General features: G+C 36.8%; 2 protein-coding genes across 2 annotated transcripts in view; one reads left to right on the forward strand and one right to left on the reverse strand.

Annotated features, from left to right (window-relative positions):
- The window catches only part of LOC135467040 (uncharacterized), a 34,779-nt gene extending 24,989 nt beyond the window's left edge, over positions 1-9,790 (forward strand). The window contains exons 23-32 of the mRNA XM_064744801.1: positions 96-242; positions 797-959; positions 1,843-2,045; positions 2,812-2,997; positions 3,366-3,449; positions 4,050-4,115; positions 4,977-5,083; positions 5,766-5,965; positions 6,420-6,557; positions 7,706-9,790. Of these exons, the coding sequence (XP_064600871.1) occupies positions 96-242; positions 797-959; positions 1,843-2,045; positions 2,812-2,997; positions 3,366-3,449; positions 4,050-4,115; positions 4,977-5,083; positions 5,766-5,965; positions 6,420-6,557; positions 7,706-8,748 (2,337 nt within the window). The 3' untranslated portion in view covers positions 8,749-9,790. The remainder of the gene's footprint in view (positions 1-95; positions 243-796; positions 960-1,842; positions 2,046-2,811; positions 2,998-3,365; positions 3,450-4,049; positions 4,116-4,976; positions 5,084-5,765; positions 5,966-6,419; positions 6,558-7,705) is intronic.
- A 2,829-nt stretch (positions 9,791-12,619) lies between these two features.
- LOC135469399 (gamma-aminobutyric acid receptor subunit beta-like) lies at positions 12,620-20,092 on the reverse strand. Its single transcript, XM_064748035.1, has 9 exons — positions 19,956-20,092; positions 18,923-19,206; positions 18,337-18,465; positions 17,657-17,863; positions 16,597-16,851; positions 15,772-15,924; positions 15,164-15,352; positions 14,506-14,553; positions 12,620-13,687 (listed from the first exon to the last, which is right to left on the reverse strand). The coding sequence occupies exons 2-9, from the start codon at positions 19,166-19,168 to the stop codon at positions 13,598-13,600; spliced, it is 1,317 nt and encodes a 438-aa protein (XP_064604105.1). The 5' UTR covers positions 19,169-19,206; positions 19,956-20,092; the 3' UTR covers positions 12,620-13,597.
- Positions 20,093-20,671: the final 579 nt, after the last annotated feature.

Raw genomic sequence — 20,671 nt, forward strand, 5'->3', positions numbered from 1 at the left:
GTTTTGATAATTTTATTTTAATACATGCACAATGTATTTGTAAGCATTTAGTGACAACCTGACTTTATCTTGTGTGACCCATGTTTGTGTTACAGCTTGTGGAGTGTGTACAGGTTCAAAGAAACGGAGGACTGCTCTGGGGGTGTCGTCACGATGTGCCCGGGGCAGCTCATGACTGTTTCTATTTTGTGGGTCGTAAAGCATTCCTTCTCTGTGATAGACATGAACCTATTTCAGAAGAGGTACGATTGATTTGTTGTCTGATGGAAAATAATACTTTCATTAAATCAGGATTAAATTAGATGGAGAATTGTTTGACTGAGCTGTCAGAATACCTGTTCAAAGTACAGGTGTAGCTTATTTCATATCCCGAGCGAACAGGGAGAGTAATACTGAAGTACACGTTAGGGGTGGTGTCCTAAAAAGTACTGCATGTATGGAGCTCACGTTTTGCATACATATATTGTAGAGCACAGTAACATAAGGGGATGTTGATTATGTGCTGTGTGCATATTAATTACTTTAATATATAAAGTTAACAACTTCGTTTAAAGTTAAAAAAAAAAAATGAATGATGTACCTCAGGTACACCTTAGAAACTTTAAGAGTTTTTGAATAATTAAATGGTCATGTACCTTATATGCCCCACAAACTCACCCCTGTTATAATATTTGGAAAAAATCACTATTCAGTATTTTCAAAATTGCAGTCACAGACTTTGTGGAAATGTTTTTAGTGTTTTATGTAGAAATTTTTATCTTAGAAATTATTTGTTTTCTGCTTTTTGATCTTTCAGATGTGTACTCGAATAAACAATGTGGTAGCTTCACTAGAGTTCTTGAAAAAATATTTCGAGAATGTGTGTACAATATTTGGTATCCATGACAACAATGATGTCAGCAATTTTCTGAGTGACACAAATACAGAAGAAACAGGCTATGAAAGCTGTCTTGTTGGTGGTACGGTCGTTGCTCATTTATTACTATTACCCTAATTCCTCAACCTTTTCACGTATCAAAGAGCAGGGTTTTCACAAACAGTATGATTTTATCAGTCAACACAGGCAGGCTTTTGTGGCTCAGTTTGTTAGCACACTTGCGCAGCGTAATGACCCAGTGGGACTCGTGAGGGTCGCTGTGAGTTCAAGTCCAGCTCATGCTGGCTTCCTCTTTGGCTGTACGTGTGAAGGTCTGCCATCAACCTGTGGATGGTCGTGGGTTTCCCCAGGGCTTTGCTCGGTTTCCACCCACCATAATGCTGGCCGCTTTCGTATATGTGAAATATTCTTGAGTACGGCATAAAACACCAATCAAATAAATAAATCAGTCAACACAGAATAATGCCTTCAGAATATGCTTGAATGAACACCTTGCTGATATGCGAAAAGGTTGAGGAATTAGTGGGACTTAATTTTCAGTTTTTTTCTTGTACTAATTTGATCTTCACTGAGGCAACACCAGAACTTAAAACCAGAAATTAGAAAGCTGTAAAATTTAGATGTTAAAATGACATTTACCACGATGTCACTCCTCGTGTCATCTCATACTTGTTGTTATGACAACATGGTTCATGATTGATAACATGAATAGAATGAGAAATTTGGAATTTCCTGAAGTTTGTGAAATTTGGAATCTTGTAGTCAAGGGCAGTAAAGTTAGCCTATTATTATCAGGGTTCATCTATGACATCTTTATCAAAGCATCAGATGTGTAAAGCATCAGAGTTAGTAATTTCACTCTTACTTTTTGGTGGGTTATTTGTCTCAGTACTCTGATTAAAGCCAGTATTGTTTAACTGTTTTAAAATACAAATTCTGCATTTTATATGCCCTGCATATGATAGATCTGTCTTCAGATTTTGTGGTCATAGACAGCTACTATGACCTGGAGTATGACCAACTCCCCTACTTGGAAGCCTCCTCCCTGTTCAGCACACCACGAGCCACCCCTGTCCAGGGCATGAAGGTACCCATCTTCCCAGTAGTCCACTGCTGGAGGCACATCATGTCAGGGCTGAGTGGAATGTGCAGGATGTTGGCATACAGGGTCAGTGAGTGGCGCAATATGCGGTATTCTGTTATGATTCAGGAGACATGGGATCAAATCCGGGTCATGTCATCACAAAGAATTTAAAAATAATATTTGTTGCTGCCTTGCAGTGCTCTCAGCACTGATAGGTTAGAGCAAGGAAATAGGAAAATGTTTGCAGTGTGATACTTCAAAAGTGGCAGCACTTTGATGACACGGGCAAACCTTGCTACAAGAACAGAGAGCATATGTACATGCACCTAATGACTCCTCCTTATCACGACTGAAATATTATGAAGTACGATGGAAGACCCTGAGCTTTTATACATACTTTACTTTTATACATATTCATCATCCTTTGTGATCATCCTTTGATTTTGATTTGATCCTTAAATCATGCCATACTCTAGAATTTTTCACTTAGACATTGGTGATTATTTTTAGGAGTGGAGAAAACTGGAGTGCCGGGATACATTTGGCAAAATGTCTAACATTTTCCATGTCTGACTTAAAGCTAGGCATATAATATAGTTGGAAGATAAGTGGTTGTCAGTAGGTATTAGGTTTCACAAACGACCATATGAGCATCATTGACTGCCAATGCCCCGCAAGCAGTGAGAGTGGGAGGATACAGATCCCTTTGTAATGCTTTTGTAACAGCTTGATCTTGGTGTCGCATGTCAGTTACATGTATCTGAAAATTAAAAAAAAAAAAAAAATTTCAGTTTTCCCAAAACAAGAGTTGGGTACAAACACCTGTATTGATGTTATTATGTCTTCCCAGCTGAACCTGTTTGTACGTGACGCCCTGGCCCTGCTCCTCTCCCCAGACATGCCCCTCCATCAGCTGTCTGAGCGTCTGAAGCCCATCCTGGACTTTCTGTCTGACAACCTCTCTGCTCTCTCCAACTGGCTCTACAGAGACCCCTTCACACGCGTCCTCCATTATGTCTGGCTCTACATTGTCCAAGTAGGTGGCTGTACATGTAGTCAGTTTTCAGGATTTTTTTTCACCGTCAAATAGAAATGTAATTTGTTGGGAAATCACTATGTATGTACACATAACTATCATGGCATTGAAATTCCTACAGTACAGGTTACCATGGAAGTTACGTGTGTAATGCTACATGCACTTTCACAAAACCGGTTCCAGGTTAGCATGATTACTAAAAGTCGCATATCTTAAGACAATATCTTAAATGAAATTCAAATTTCATTCAGGAGATACTGGGGATTTCATTTATTTATTTATTTATTTGATTGGTGTTTTACACCGTGCTCAAGAATATTTCAGGATTTGACTTTTTATTTAAAACATAAATTATTTTGTGTCTTTAGGACTTTGAAGAAGAGGTATCCAAGCTGAAAACTGGTAATTTTAACACAGAGAAACAAGCGGAGCTGTTGACACATGCTATGTCTGTAAGTACAAGCTTAACACTGTTACCTGCTAAAGCCTTGGTCACACCTGTTTCCTGAGTTTAGTTCAGTATAGTTGCCAGCCTAGACAAGGTTCACATTGATCGCTAAAATTCACAGGAAAACCATATTAGTGATAACTTTACTTTTATTTATTTACTTATTTATTTATTCCATTGATGTTTTACACCGTATTAACGACTATTTCACTTATATGATGGCAGCCAGCATTATGGTGGGAGGAAACCGGTCAGACCCCATTTGAAACCCATTTGCTGGTTGGTGGCAGGCCTTTCCATGTACTGGAGAGGAAACCAGCATGAGATAGACTTGAACTCACAGCGATTGCATTGATGAGGGGCTCCTGGGTAATTGAACCGCACTGACACGCTTTACTTTTGTGTCAGATTATATGTACTATAACATCTTATTACTGTACTATTTTAGACGTCTACAGTGAAGTCTGACTATATGACACTGTCATGGTATTCACCTGTGTCCATTTGAATACTGAATTTAATGTTTATTTTGTCATTTCTCAATGACTGTGGTTTAATGTTGGCATGTATGTGTCCTGTAACACAGATCATGGTTACATTTCAGTATTTAATACGTTTTATGAACAACATGGGAAAAGGTGTGCATCTGGACCAGTTACTGGCCTACTCTGTAAGTGAACAAACAGTTTTGGGGTCCAATTTCACAATGCTAGTTTTGATTTGATTCCAAATTTAAAACTTAATTATGATGAAATATCAAATGCGATTCTGTCATTTGTCTCCAGATTGTTTACTTACAGTAAATGATCTAAATATAAATGACATAAAATATTATTTTTTGGGCCAAAACTTACAAAATTTCAGCAGGATATTATCCTGTCTTTCAAATGAACCGCAAAGTACCTCCACAGAAAACTTAGTCAAGGGCGGAATTTTAAGTCTTTTACCAATTTTAAATTTTAAAATGAAGAGTCCAAGATTATGTGTCATATCTCATTTCAAATTTTTACTGAAGTCAAGACTTGCTATATGGATTCTTCCTCAGATCTATAGGTGGAAACTAGAATTTTGTCTCCCATAACACAAGTAATCATAACTCTTCACAGCATGGCTAGGTAAATTTTGTATTGGTTAATACCTTACTGATTCATTTGATTGAATAAGCGCAAGTTAATAGTTGAAAGTACATGTAGTTATAGAGCCATGAACTGTTTGTTATTAAGTAATATATTGAATTTTGTCAAAGTTATATTTTTTCATAATTATGTGAAAATGACTGAAATTTGTTTGTTTTGCATATATCTTCTTTTGTATAGAGTTTGCTAATTGTGTGAAATTTTCAAGTCTCATAATTCTTAAAATTTCTTATGTTTTGAAAAAAAAAACAGATGTTGAAATGTTAAACCATATTTTATACTCTTACATGTATGTGAGAATGAAAAATTTAAAAAAAAAAAAAAAAAATCTTTTCAAAATGCAAAATATGGAGAAGAGAGCTTGCATTTGTGTAAATTTCTGATTTGTTTACCAGGAGGACGTGTCATTCAAGCTCCAGCTGTACACCCTGACTACAGCCCTGGTGTGTTTACTGTATGAGAACCTAGTACATTATGTGAGTGTGAGAATCTGGAACACTATGTTAGTACGAAAACCTGTTACACTATGTGAGTAAGAGACCCTAGTACCTTATGTGAGCTTGAGAAGCTGGTACACTATGTGAGCATGAAGACCTGGCACACTGTGTATGAGAACCTGGCACACTATGTGAGTATGAAAACCTGGTACACTATGTTAGTTTGTGACTGTGGTGCAGTGTGCGAGTATGAGAACCGGGTATATTTACACTATGTTAGTATGAGAACATAGTACAGTATGTGATTATGAGAACCTTGTACACTATGTATGAAAACCTGGTACACTATGTGGGTTTGAGAACCTGGTATACTGTGTGAGTATGAGAACCTGGTATACAGTGTGAGTATGAGAACCTGGTATACAGTGTGAGTATGAGAACCTGGTACACTGCGTGAGTATGAGAAAATCTGGCACACTGCATGGTACTCTATGTGAGTATGAGAACCTGGTACACTATGTGAATACACAAACTAGCAGATTATGTGAGTATTAGAACTAGTACACTGTATGAGAACCTGGTACACTTCGTGAGTATGAGAACCTGGTACACTTCGTGAGTATGAGAACTGGTACACTGGTACTCTACATGAGTATGACAACTGGTACACTGTGAATATAAGAACCTGGTACATTGAGTGAGCATAAAAACTAGTACACCTGTTTAAAATGAGCTTTTTAAATTAAGCTTTGGCCTACATCTTCTTTTTTCTTTGGTTCAACTTTTTCAGTATTCCATCTTCAGTGAGTGCAGCTCTAACAATGACGACATTCCCCATGGGATGCTGAGACAAATGAAGCTGGAGCTTCAGTCCCGGCGGAAATGTTTCTCAGGGAGGCAGCTAGTCAGCTGGCTATTGAGGAACCAGGAGAAGAGCTTTCTCACTGGTATGACAGATGAACATGTGAAAATCTATTGTCTCAGAGTTTTGTAAATGATTTCCTTGGAACGGTTTTTCCACAATTCCTCTATGATTTATTGCAGAGTGTTGTGGAACTATTTGGCTGGGGACTTATAGTCAGTGTTCAGCTGTGCACAAGTAGCTTGTTTGAATTTACATGTAGCTCTGGCTGGCTTTGCTGGCTGCTCAGCTGGGACGCTGCTGTAAGATATTGACGTCTATGTTCCTGGTGAGGTGTGGTCCTTCCCTCAGGGCTGGTGCCTGGTAGTACAGCGGTTATGTTGTGTTGTACATCACGTGTACATCTAGTTATAAATCCTCCCCTTTACTGCAATCTACACTAGTGAAAATACCACAGTGATCAGCTGGAATCTATTACAGTGCTGGGAACACCTTGTCATGCTTGTGAGTTGAGCTATATTTCCCTCCCCCTGTTGCAGGTCATGGTGAGTTTGGGAACACTGGAGACCCAGAGACAGGCCACCCCATGGTATCCCGGGACCTGGCTCGTCAGGTGGCTCAGAAGCTCTTTAAGCAGGGAATCATTGTGGATGTGGAGCAGGACTCTTCTGTCAGTGGTAAGAAACCCATGACAAATCTCTGAGTAGGCACATGTAGATGACAGGCTTGGGGTGTTCTGTGTGGGATATAATGACATCCTGCAAAAGAATTCTACTCAACTAATTTACCTACATATCAAAAACAACCTCCAATAAAATAATCAAAAAAATAAATTATTTTTTTTTAAAATTCAAAAAGAAAAAGTGAATGTCTGCGTCAATAACTTGAGTGAGTGCTTGGGTTTAATGTCATACTTAATAGTGGGATACCGGCAGGTTATCTTCTCACAACAGGTGCTGCTAGTTTGAATTAGGACTTGCATGTCTTTTGTTGCGCAACGTGAAATATGTTATGTGATGCAGTTTCATCTGTGATGTATTTGGTCTACTCAGTGTGACATTGCGCTGTTGACGCTGCAGTGGAATGTCCAGCGTCACTGAAATGACGTAATACGTTCCACTTCGGATTTCTGCCGGTATCACATTTTTCAATCATATGACGATGAAGGAATCCTTAGGGTGCATGTAATGTACCTCCTTGGTGGAGGATGGATTTCCACCGCTCTTTTATTTAGTGCTGCTTCACTGAGACAACTTACCGAAGGCAAGAAAGCCACCCCGCCTGAGCCATTATACTGATATGTATAACCAGCGTTCCTTCATGCTGAACGCCAAGCAAGGAAGTTACAACTTCCTCTTTTAAGGTCTTAGGTGTGACTCGACTCAGAATTGACCCTGGATCTACCGCTCCCGAAGCAGACTCTCTACCAACTGTGCTATAGCGGCCGGTTCAATAACTTAAACTAGCCTCATGATATAAATTTTTAGTTCTTGATGGATAGCAGCAAAATGTAGTTGGTTTATGTGGTTTTGAAAAAAAGGTTGATACATTTAAAGTCATAGTAGCAGGGTCATGATATTATAGCTGTGACAAAAATAAGTGCTATTAGGACCCTTCAGGGAGTTTGTTAGGGCTAAGTGGTGTCTGGGTGGATTGTGGAATACACAGATTGGACTATTTTGTTCATGTGTCATGTTGGATGGATGCCAGGAAAAACTGTGAAGTTGTGTGATTTGCTGGTCGGGCCTACTTAATACAAAATTCCAGTCTGACCTTACAAAACATGATTCTGGAACTGATAATTCGGGCTGACAATTTTTTCCAGGTCGGACACACACCTCGAGTATGATGTCTGATGAAACCCCTTACCCTGATATCAGCATACACAGTGACCTGCAGGATCTTTCTTTAGGTCGTGATACTCACTCACAGAGAACAAGAAACTCGGATTCCATGTCCACTAGAAGTCGTTCCTCTTCTACAACAACAATACAAGACACTTATTCTGTTGCCGAAGTGTCCAGTATCTCTGATGAGTTCAGAAACAAAGAGCTGTTTCAACCAGAAATGGCTGGCAATGGTAGCAGGGAGAGCGGTGAGACCCCTGGTGGCAGAGATGTCAAGGAAGATAACTGTTTTCCTAGTCAGGACAAGAATAAATGTGAGCATGATACAAGACTAAATCACTGTGATAACTGTAAAGAAAAGGATATGGACAAAGAAACTAAAGACAATTTGCCGAAGAGTACTCAGCTGTGTGCAGACAATGTGATAGTAGATGTAGATGGTACTGGTCATGCTGAAGAAACAAAGACGAGTGACAACATTCAAACAAGTGGTACCACAACTAATTCAGAAATAGGTCATTTGGACGATCAAGCCAGAAGTATCAAGGATGTGGGTGGTTCTAATACGAAAGAGGTTACAGACAAGATTTCAGGAGGTGAACAGTGTCAAAGTCATCCTGAGCAGCCAAAAACTGCGACCAACAGAACCCCACAATCTTCCATTTCCCAGGACACAGGATCCTGGGCAACTTCACACAGCTCCTGTGCAGTTTTTCAGGATACTCCAAAGAAATTTTACATGTTTAACCCAGAAGGTGAAGATTTTAAAAATCTTGGGTATGGCCCTAATGACATGACCACTGGGACTCAGGGTGTATCCAGGGTGCGGCGAGAGCTCCTTGGAATGGTGGAGACCTGTTTTCACAAGAAAATAACCCCCGACTATATACTCCTTATTCTCTTTGCTCGCAGAAAATACGACCCAACAGCCAAAACGTTCTTCAAGAATGTTCCCGAGGACACTTTAAATCGCCTGTTAAGTCAGGTCGATGCCCATTGTTGCCCATGCACAAGCAGCTAGTATGTGTACATTGTTTTTCACAAATAAGTTTTGTGTGTGTGGAAATATATTTTAAAGGGAAACACTGGTGATAAATGTTCTGCTAAGTTCTTGTCAAGCTGATGTATTTTAAGATTGCATGATTATCAAGTTGGATGAAATCATGTACCCTACCCATACATTTTGCTGATATTTCTTGCTACTGTCTTAATTTACAGACTTCTGCAATGAAAGATATTTTTCAAAATTTTACAAGCTTGTATATTCTGTATGATAGCCTAATGTAGAGCCAAGACAATAATGATGTGCAATATGTTTAATACAGGGTTGTAAAAACTGCTAAGTTAATTCAAAAGTAATTATGAACGTATATTGGTTTTAGAAAATGAGTAGACTCTATATGGAAGTGCATGGTAACTAACCTGTTTGTTTGACATGGAAATCGTCAGATCTTGAGAATGAAAGCCGGTGATAGCAGGGATGCGTCTATTTTGTGCCTGGAGGTGGGTGTGGGTTTGTTTGTGCTCTGTTACATGGTTCTATTAGTAGTTACTTTTCTGTTCAATCATATGTTCGACACTGGATAAAAGTGCTAGGATCCAAATTGGGCAGTATTATTATTACTGCGTGAAATTGATACTTGCATACCAAGTATTGCAACAGAAACTTTAAGCTGTGTGAAAAATTTTTCATTTGAATTAATTTTTCTTTAAAGTGAAAGAAAGTAAAATATGATGAATGCAAGAGGAGAAAGATCACTGAAAACCGTATCTGAACATGGTAAGATTTTAGTCTTTGTTCATAGAGTTGAATGCCAGTGATGTAACACCAACCTCTAGCCTAATTCTTCAACTTTTTTGACAGCCTCTGCAACCTATATTTCGAAACATGCTGAAAGAACTACGAAGTGTAGAGAACTAATTTGCGCAGTTTTATTAAGTTTACATCTTTAATGACAAAAATAAATCAGTTCAGCATTATTTTAATAATAATTGTGTGTGCAAATTTCACTGATAAAAGGGCATTGGAGGTCGAAAAATTTGAAGATTTACAGTACTTGTGTTTCCTTCGTAGTAATTGGCCTATTTGAACTCGTATGGTCAACGCATTACCTGGCAACAGCAATCAGGCTCTTGCTTTACTCGGGGGCACTTGATCCTTATCATTTAACCTTGCTTTTAAGATGTAAAAGTCTCGACACTAAAGTAGCTCTTTAAAATCTTGAGATATATATTTTAAATATTTTGTATATATGCTACCTGTGATACTATTAATCTGTGTAATATTCCATAGTGTTGTGTTATAATAGTGATAAGTGTTCTAATACTCATATTGTGATATGTGCTGTAAATTTAGTGATCTTGTGGTCACAGGTACTGTTTGATTTCATAACAATAGGGGAAATTGGAGATCAAAATCTTTTGAGATTAGGTAAAAATAGTGCTACTGTATCATGTGACTTGTCAGAATTGTTAGAAAACTTTAGTTGACATTAATTTACTGATCACCTGTTTCACCGTGTCCTGAAATGACGCCCTTTCCTTCAGGAACTTCTCGAGTTCACAAAGGCCGAGTTCCTCCTGACTTTTAACTTTTATCAGATGTCCTTCATTGATATAGTAAATATTATCAAATATACAATAGGTCACCAGCACTGTGGGACTTCTTTTACCTTTAGCAAGAATAGTTCGAACTTGAATCTTTCCAATTCTGTCTGAAAGCAGGGCGAGAGGAAAATTTCTCAAGCAGTTGTCTTATAAATTCAAAGATCTAAGCATAAACTTGATTTTTCAACGATTTTGTTTATTTCTTTTTATAGTTGTTTAGGTTGTACTGAAGAATATTTCCCTCACATGAAACCTGGCAGAGGGGAAATCATTGATTTTAATATATTGTAACTAGAGAAGTCCTATAAAGGAAACAAAAGTTATGTAAACCACTCTAGTCAAATATTTTGGTTTAAGGGATGTATTTCTTCAGTGGGTGGGAGTGGAATGTTTTAGACCAGTTGTACTCCAATATATGGGAATTGCTTGTGGCATACCAAGTATCAGAGGGCAGGTGGACCAATAGATTTTACTCTCTGACAGAACATGGGTCATTCTCATGTGGCTACGAGGTTATGTGTTGAGAAAACTTTCACCATCTAATGCCACTGTGTTAGCTACGGAGAACAGAAAATGTGTTTTTTATGTTTTTGAAATTTCTAGAAAACGACCAAAAAATCATTTTTTTACTTTGATGTACAGATTTTATACATGCATATATTCCTAAGTCATGTTGTTTGCTGTTTTAACATCAACATTGTTAACTTTATTTCTCCGCTGATATTTTTAACCACGTTGTTCAAAATCATATGTGAATCTTAAATCATGATTTGTTAAAGACTGTTATGATGTCTACATAAAATGTGTCACATACTGGTTATCGGACTGTTACAGAGTATTGTTACAGTATGTATGAATGTAATTTAATGTGATGTAACCGAAGAGAAAGCTTCATCTTATGTTTTGGCCTTTGTTTTGCCATCAATAGTATGGCCATGGTGAGTCTTCTCTCTCATCTTTATCTCATTCATTATGTACAGATCATATTGTTTGGAGTTGTCTGTCCATGAACATCTTGATGTTATCTCTGTCTTTGAAATTACTTCCGTTTATAATAATAAATCCTTTAAGCTTGAGGTGTTTATAGGTTATGTGTGCAATGCAGATATTTTACTTTGTTGATATACTATGAATTTCTGTACTGCTATTCAGCACCTAGTGAAAATATATCAGAATTTTGTCTGTTTTGGATAGAACTGAAATACTTCCGCTCAGTGTTACTACCCATCACCGTGGTTGTTACAAAGGTGAGCAAAAAATTATGGCTTCATTTCAGCAACCACAGTTTCCAAAAATGGTGGTCATTGCTAGGTTGATTTTTTGATGTCGTAGAGAAAAGAGCAAGCTGCATTTGGTGGTATGGCATGGTAACAGGCAAAAGGTAATGACATATATTTTTGAGGTTGAAGTTGAAAACTTTGCTACATAAATAGTGAGGAAAATCAATATGCTTGTATAGCATATACATGCATGCATCTGCACTGTATTTACCTTATGAACATGACTGTTCATTTTTCTGGCTTATTACATGTTTATACATGTATGATATGTATGACATGCTATTCATAATGCCTTCACACTATAATCATCGACCAAGATTTACAAATTGTGGACTTCTGTACTGTCAAGTACACTATGTTGCAAACACTGAATATGTATATAACTTGTGTGTTCATTTGTTAATGGTATGAAGTTGAATGATGAATAATTTATACTTGAGAATGGACTGTGATAAGTAGTGCAGCTTTTTGCGAATTAAATTTTTATATGTGTTCAGTCATGAACCAAATTTGTTTGTTTGCTTGGAGTAGTCCTTAAAAATGAAAAACCTTGTGTGGAAAGGCATTTGACTTACTGGTTAAAGAATGCTTTTAATGGAAACTGGTGTATGAGTAACGCAATATCCGAGAAATATACTCATATGAAGACTGCACAGTACTAACAGTCTTGTATGAGCCAAGTTTTGCTGTTTCAGCTTCGACTTTAATTTGGAAGATTCTACAGGTACCCTGTTAAGCATGGTGGTTTTAGTCTAGGCACTTTGGTTTCCTCAAGCGATAAGTCTGCCTGTAATCCAAGAAGTGGAAAATTTCTGAGTATGGCTTTAAAACACCAATAAATAAATAAGAAGTAATGTATTGAAGGTGAAAGCAACAAAATGTTAAAATATGGCCAAATCATTGGCAAAATTTGGTAAGGTTTCTATAAATTTCCAAGGCATCAGACTTCTCTAGTGAAGAAAAAAAATCCTAAAATCACAATAAATCCTGAAAACTTTTATCTGGAGTAGTGAGTTATCACAGTCAGTTGTAGATTGTGATCCCATATATACATATAAATATACATATAACAGCTTGGCTGTTTGCTCGATGCTATTAAACACCAAGGAGGAAGTCACGGTTGGTAACTGTGAATGGTCGTGAGGCAAGACCCTTAAATCAGGAATTCTCGAGTCAGGATTACAAGAGCCTGATTTCTCAGCAGTAGTTAACCTTGAATACAAGTAATGCTATTACAAGAAGCAGATACATGGAAATGTATACAATGAAAGCATATGAGCTTTCATCTACCCATACTCCTGTTTGGTCTCTTAGTCTATATGCATGTACGTGCTGATGGACCAAACTGAAGAGCTGGTAACAGGTGAAGAGAGCTTCAGTGAGTGACAGAGGCCTGGTGTATATTTCACTTTTTAGCATTTTTCATGTGACACATTTTGAATGATTCTGGTTGATTCATCCACCTTGTAGGACCACTGAAGAGTTTTCACCTAAAGTTCGGTGTGTAAAGAATGCACTTTCACAAGAATGTAAATGCTTAAAATGATAGTTCTGATGCTAGTGCAAGTTTTTCTAATAAGAAATTCATAAAACTTGACAAAAAACTCCCAAAATCTTGACCCTTTAAGGTTGATAAATCAATCAGAATCCAGCAAAACGTGTAACTTAAAAAAAAATGAACTTTAGGTGAAATACAGCACTAAAAAGTAAGTTCTTGGAACCTTCCAGGTAACAAAACAATGTTGTTTTCGTAAGAAAAGTGCATACAATGACATTACAAAGTATCACAGTCATTGGGCATTGGATAATTCTGTACATGTAAGTACAATGACGTCAAGAAAACAAAATCTCAGTATGTACAGAACATTTCAGTAATGAGTTTTTGTCTACCCTAATGATGCAGTGGGAATGAATGTGTTGCCATTTCTATCCCAGACAAATTCACTCTCAAAAGTCTTGTAGTTCTTGATTTATCCACTTGAATTAAATATTGATTTCATCAGAATGCTTTGGAGTAACAATCTCAGTTGGCTTTGGCAGGCGCCCATATTTCTCCAGGAATTTCATTTTGGCCTGAAATAATAAAACAACAGAATGGACCCACAAGACTCAGTTGTCAGTTTGTGTATTTTGTCAGTACCTCTTGTAATAACTTTCTTGTATATCCATATAAAATAAAACTTTTGCCATACCTTATATATGTATACATTTACCCTAATTCTTCTAAAATTTGGGACAGATATTAGTAGAGTTGAAAGTAGACTATTACATTTCTTTACCAGCCCTTTGGAAAAGTAAAGAATTGAGTATGATGTTCATTAGACGGTCTAACCATGTGAGAAAAAAAAAGAAACTCAATATTCCTGCTAGAATTACATATATGTTGGCTAAAATGAGCAGACCAGGTGTCTCAAATTTTAGAAGAAATAGGGTATTCAACATCTACAGTTGTAGAAAAATTATCCCTTGTATAATGAAGGATAAAAAAACGTTCATGCAGCTATAGTCCTGTACAGTCCTATGAACATATTCACAAAATACTGCTCATAAAAATAATACTGCAGTGTTTGTTTCTGTCATATCAAATGATTCCGTAAAATTAATATCAACTGTAAGATATGCCGATGTGAAAGTATACATTTCCTGTTCATGGACCACTAGTAATGTTCTCTACATGTGTTTGTACAATTTTAGCTAACAGAGGAGAAAACAAGAAATAATGTTAAAAGTTTCAAATCTATAGTTATTCGTGCTCAAAAACTGTTGACTGCTGGCAGCAGCTGCATAAAATGTCTTGAAAGAATTTGAACTAGGGGTAAAGAGGGAATAATAAATCTTGTTTTTACATGTTTAAAAGAGTCAACAGCGTTTAAATAACAAGTTAACATTACCTTATATCTCCTGTCTTTTCTTTTCATGAGACGCCTTCTAGTGGAAGTCTGAAACCAAAACCATTTATTAGCTTGAAAGGAAGTACAGTTAATATAACTGACAGCTGAGCTTAGAGTAGTTACTCTAATGTTACTTGCAACTGTCAACTACCTACTTTATCCAGTATGTGATATCTGCCTGCAAATTCAAAATTTTCCGTGCGTAACCAGTCGCCTGCCTGCCTTATATAAAGCCATAGTAAACTAAATTTAGGTGACAGCATAATATAGTTGAAACTATTACAATGAGTTCTTGTTATCCAAAGACACCTTCTCTTTTTTGGGGGTTTTTTTTTTTGGATAAATAGATTTTTTCTCAATCCTCCAAAAACTGTACCACTGATGTATCACTTGAGATGAAAATTACAGACATATCTGATAACATTTGAAGATTAGTTATGGGCACTTGGGTGTCTTCACAGAGATCATAAAATAGCCTGCTCAAATAACACACTGTCAATGTATATATATTATATAAATTATATATAATATATACTGATATGTCAATATGCTGACTTTGTTGAAGATACAGGGTAAGACTGAGCCCTAATTAAAACTGCTAGAAAGATCAAGATGGGTCTGGGGCTAATGAACAATCCTGGATAAAATTTTAACTTACATGTGTCAGAACATATGAGAAGAAGATGAGGTGGAAAAGAGCAGTGGATCCTGCCAGGCCTATGATAGTGTAGTTGTCCCACATCACTTTTTCTGCTGGGTCTGTTAGAACACTCACCATGTAGTTCATGAAGGAGTTCTGGGCAGCATGCAAGCTCAAAAATATTAAAGCTGCCAGAATATAGATGTCCTGAAACAATAATCCATCATTAAGGGCTGAATGAGTTCATGTAAGCAGCTTTAGTAGTGGTGCAGTTTCTATTACCGACATCCTTCACATTGCATACAAATTTAACAACGAATGCAGAATCAGGGAATCTGATTTACATACTTTCTTTCATATTCCGTCCCTGTTTCTTATCTTAATTTCATTGCAAAAGGGGATGGGGTGATGTCAAAGATGTACATGTACACGTACCTAATGCACATGTGATTTAATTGACATTGTTCATCCCGCTGTTAGTCTGAAAGCCACTGTGTGAGAGCAAGGTGTACTGAAACAAAATGTAACTTAAAGATGCTGTACTGGAGATTTTTGTACATACATGGTAGTGCATGTAACTATTACTGTTAATGAAGCCTGCTGTGAAACACTCTGTGAATACCTACCAAGTATGTCAGGTATGAGATGGTAGGTAAGATTTGCTGGACCACAAGTTTGAAGGCAATAGCTGTGAGGAGTAGTGTGATGGTAACCACAAGTCTGTCACTGCCTGCAGGGCTCAAGGTCACGCTGGTGAAGGGTAAGATCATGATCAGCATCTGTAGGGAAACAAGTATATTCAGAGAATTAATACCCCATTTGCTCAATATGCAAAACTTATTCACCAGGTCATAGGTCAAGAATGAATCAAGGAAATCATTTACTGGGCAAAACTTATTTACTGATCCAGCTAGTTTTCAAACTTCTTCTAAGGTTACACAAACTTAACCTGCACACAAAATCGTAAAATGTTTGGAGCAGTTATTTCATGCCAACTAAGTACCAATGAGTAACAATTTGATTGGGCTGGTTTTCATATTTGACCCTGAGGTTGCTCAAATTGACCCTGCACACACAGATCAAAAGTACTTGCTTCTAAGGAAAAAAATATACAGTGATGTACTTTTTTCTAAGCACCACAAAAGGATGTACATCTATAACATTTTACACTTGGCCTAGTTTGATTATTAACTGCTTCATAACCTATCCAGCATGGCCCCAATCAAATCTATAAATCCCAGATTGAGCAGTACTGTACATCAACATCAAGGCATTACAAGATATACCAGCTACCATGTTTTATATGGTTTTAAAGTGATGGACCAGTGATGCAAAAAAATTGTACTCTTTCAACTATTTACAAGAAATATAGAGCCAGCCCTATATATTGACAGCAATAATTTCTCACAACATAAGTCTATAATATGACAACAAGGCCCACATCAGCTTACTACAATAAACACAATATTCCATCCAAAGAATCCCACCCTCCTGGCGACTCTGCACTGGACCATGAGCACAGGGTGAGTGACTGAGCCCACATATTCTTGAGGGGTCTCTTCTCGGAATGCCTCCACGTGTTGGTAAATGGCCCATTCCTGGGCATCCATGAAAGCTTTGGTGTTCACCGTGCTCAGGGCATATTCATCCTCAACTAGTTCTATCTCCTCGCTTGTCCTGTCCGACGTTACTTGTAAAGTTAAATCCTGAAAATATTACAATTAAAATGTGTTCAGAATTTTTTTTGAATGGTATTGGTTGCTATTCAGCCAGCATTATGGGTGGGAGGAAAAGGGGTAGAGCCCAGGGGAAACCCATGACCTGGCATCCACAGGTTCCTAGCAGATCTTCCCACATACAGCCGAAGATGGAGCCAGCATAAGAAGCTCCTGAGTCATTGTACCAGGTTGGCATGCTAACAACCCATATTTTTAAAAAAATATTCTTGCTTCCATTCTTCCCCAACTCATGTACTTTAAGTTACATGTACACACGTGGCCACACTGACAAAGTTTATTCATAAGTTGTTTAGTAAAAACACTGCCATTTAGAGCTAAATTCTGCAAACTTATGGGTCAAGGGATGGTTTACTGTTACAAAAACAACTGACATTTTAGCCAAATGAATATTGTATTTTATAAACCAGACTTCCATATTCATAATACATGTTTACTTGGGTTCTATACTTTGATCATTGCAAAACCTGAATTGTGCAAGTTATGGACAATTGGTGACATTTTTCAATGTATTTCACTCAATGTTCAGTTGAAATACCTTAATTAATAAGGCAATCCTTAAAAAAATCATTGTTGGGCATATAGTCCAACCTTATCAGAAAAAATAGTGTAATTCTTTTTTTCAATTAAGTCTAATTAAAAAGATATTGATTTTAAAGAAATTGAGAGAAATACAAAAAACAAAACTCAATAAAAACTTCCTAGTAGGGCCCTTTTAGGGATGGTGTGTTGGGTTGTGCCCAACAAACAAATTTTTAATAACTGCCTAACTTACTTGAACATCAAGTGGAAAATGCTCCAATTCCAGACTTTCTCTGAAAGTTCCTTTAAACCTCCACATCATCATAATGATAGGGTTGTTATAACCAGTCACATTAAACCTGAGGCAGAACGCATGCTTCACCATCTCCAGGTCTTGTGACATGTTCAGCACATTCATTTTGGGTCTCCAGTACCCTATGCAACCAAAGTTATCTACATCCTTCACAAAAGAAAGAGCAACTTATTTCAACAGATGTTTCAAATACAGAAATTTATTATACAAATACAAACTATCAAATACTAAACACAACATGTTTAATAAAAATGACACTGGAAGATGAAATGATGGCATCATATGATTAATAAACTCTAAACCACTAAAGCGCTTGTTTTCAATGGAAGTTATGTATACAATTATTATAAAAATGATGCTAAAATTAAAGATACAAGCTTTATAAAACTGTGCAAATTATTGCTCTACACTCCATAGTTCTTCCGGAATATTAAAAAATATTGGTTGTAGAGGCAGATGAAAAAAAAAAAAAAGAATTAGGGTACTTCTTTTTTACTAGTATTCAGTTCAGATAATTTTTAATTTTTTTCTCTTTATTTCAGTTTGTCTAGTCCTTTACATTCCTCATAACCATGACCTTTTTCCTCAGAGTCATTTTGTCAGTAAGAACATTTTGTTACCTCTTTTGATGATCCCTTTAATGCAGGTTCCTCCCACTTTGCATGTACTACCACTTCAGCTGTAAAATCCTGACCGACTGTGTTGATGTCATAAATTTTCACAAAACTTGCACGAACCTCAACCCTTACCTAATTAAATATATTAATAATAATAATAATAATAAAGCAGTGACAAAAAGTGCAGAATTTATGTTAAATCATTCAACTGTAATGCCATCAACAGTAGTAGGCTGTAAAGTCTTATCTCTGTTTATCTGATAGTTATTTAATGCACAATGAAAAATGTCCAACATATACCATACCATGCAGGTCAGTTTTTTTTTTTGGGCGAAGGAAACCAGAGTTCCTGTAAAAAACCAACAAGATTCGGCAAATTACTTACAAACTTTCTGCATATCTGCACTGACTTTCTGATGTGTAGATATGCACAAATTCTGTCTTAGGCCAAGTAAATTCGTATTTAAGTTAACACAGTCACAAACATGACTAACAATGCACTTAACAAAATCATATTGACACCGTGTACATGCATTATAACAATAAGTTATCTTTCTGGGTATTTAACCACAGTATGTCATGCATGTACCTTGTCTGCTCTTGTAGCTTCAATATCATCAGATTTTGATACAGGCTCAGTCACTCGAGCACTGTTACCACCACTGCCACTTCCATCACTCTTCCCCTTTCTACCTTCAGCTCCCTGGTTCAAGGACTTGATTGTGTCCAAACTGGCCTTGATCAGTTGGTTGTTACGCTCTAAAGTGTTAATAAGGCTGTTGAAAACAGCAACCAAGTAACTCTCTTGTTGCTGACCTCTGTTGTTGTTAGCCATTCTTAGTTGTATGTGTCTGTTTCTCTGTCTATTTTCAACTATATAAACCATCAATAAAGATAACGATTACCTATTGAAAATAAAAGTTAGGTCTCATTTAATCAGCATTTGTGAATTTGTGACTGGAGATAAATAAGAAAGACAATTTATACAATCCATTGAAACAAAAACAGTGAATAGTTGGCATAAAACAATTTAAAACACTAGTAGGGTCTTATATATAACAGCATATTTTGGAATTTTGCTGAAAACAAAAAATTAAATGGCTATCTTAATTCCTACATGTCCCTAGTTTACTTCATTTTTTTCTCTGGCTGGTAGATAGCTACTTTTCCAGGGTAAACTTGTATTAAAAAAGATAATGAAAGCACTGTTACTCGGAGGAGGTATGGATAATAATATGTAAATGGATACGAGTAAATATTTGAAATCCGATTTTCTGCACAAACTTCAAGTTGCAGTTGAGTGAGTTGTGTAGACTAACGTTGTGTGACGTTAGTTGTTACTGTTACGTTTGTTAAACATTTATGCCGTCAAATGTTCAAGTGAATCGTCCCAAAGTTATAAAAAAAATATGGCCGGAATCTTTAAATTTTGAAGCCTTTGTGGTACCATGGTTTTAATTTGTTTTATGCCCTAGTCCTTGTCAGAAAAGAAGCTTTCTGTAGCGCAGTTCGGGATGACCCCACGATTTCAAAATTCGCAGTAAAGAAACTTTTTAATTATTTCTAAAAAATAACGACGACAGTTGAAAAGAAACTGTCACAAGAACTAAAAATAAGTTTACCATTTTCTTCTGTTGTTTTAGGTAAGTATCAGACCTGTTCGTTGTCGAGGAAATACTTTTTGTTGGAAAAGATGGTAAGATATATCCAGCGTCTGACTCGCTAACACACAAACAAGATCAATAGCGCGAAATCTGTGTTTAAACCCGTCACCGTGCGGTCTCGTGTTTTGTTTCTCTCCACGGAGTAGCGTCTTATTCGTAGCCACCTCTCTCTACAACAGATCCACGGGAATAAAACCTGTCAGATCATGAAAATGGGTAATACATTAATGGCGATCTCAAATTCTACAACTCTAATGGAATCTAAGTACAAGTAGATGATAGAGTTTGAACTATAGGTGGCTTGATTGACTTGACTGGCAGACCTGAAATGTTTACCCAGCTGAAAGAATGGGATGATGTGTCAAATGCCACTAACTTCAGAACGAACAAGCAGAAGTTAACCATGCAGTCTAACTTATGAACTCAAATGGAACACAGCTGGAAACTAAAAGTTTCTTAACATTAAAATTAGCTTAAATTAACTTAATTTGAGAGGAGTACCTGCATTTAAGATTTTTGACAGAAAATGGACCAGAAATGTTAAGTAATGTTTTTGTCTACCAGAATACAGATGTTAGTTGTATATATAAGAAAAGGTATTTAATTATAATCATTTTAAAAAGGGTAAATGCGTTGAATTGCATAAATGTCTAAAAGAAATAAGCTGGATTAAC

Source organism: Liolophura sinensis, chromosome 6 (assembly GCF_032854445.1).
Source record: "Liolophura sinensis isolate JHLJ2023 chromosome 6, CUHK_Ljap_v2, whole genome shotgun sequence".
NCBI classification, from domain to species: domain Eukaryota; kingdom Metazoa; phylum Mollusca; class Polyplacophora; order Chitonida; family Chitonidae; genus Liolophura; species Liolophura sinensis.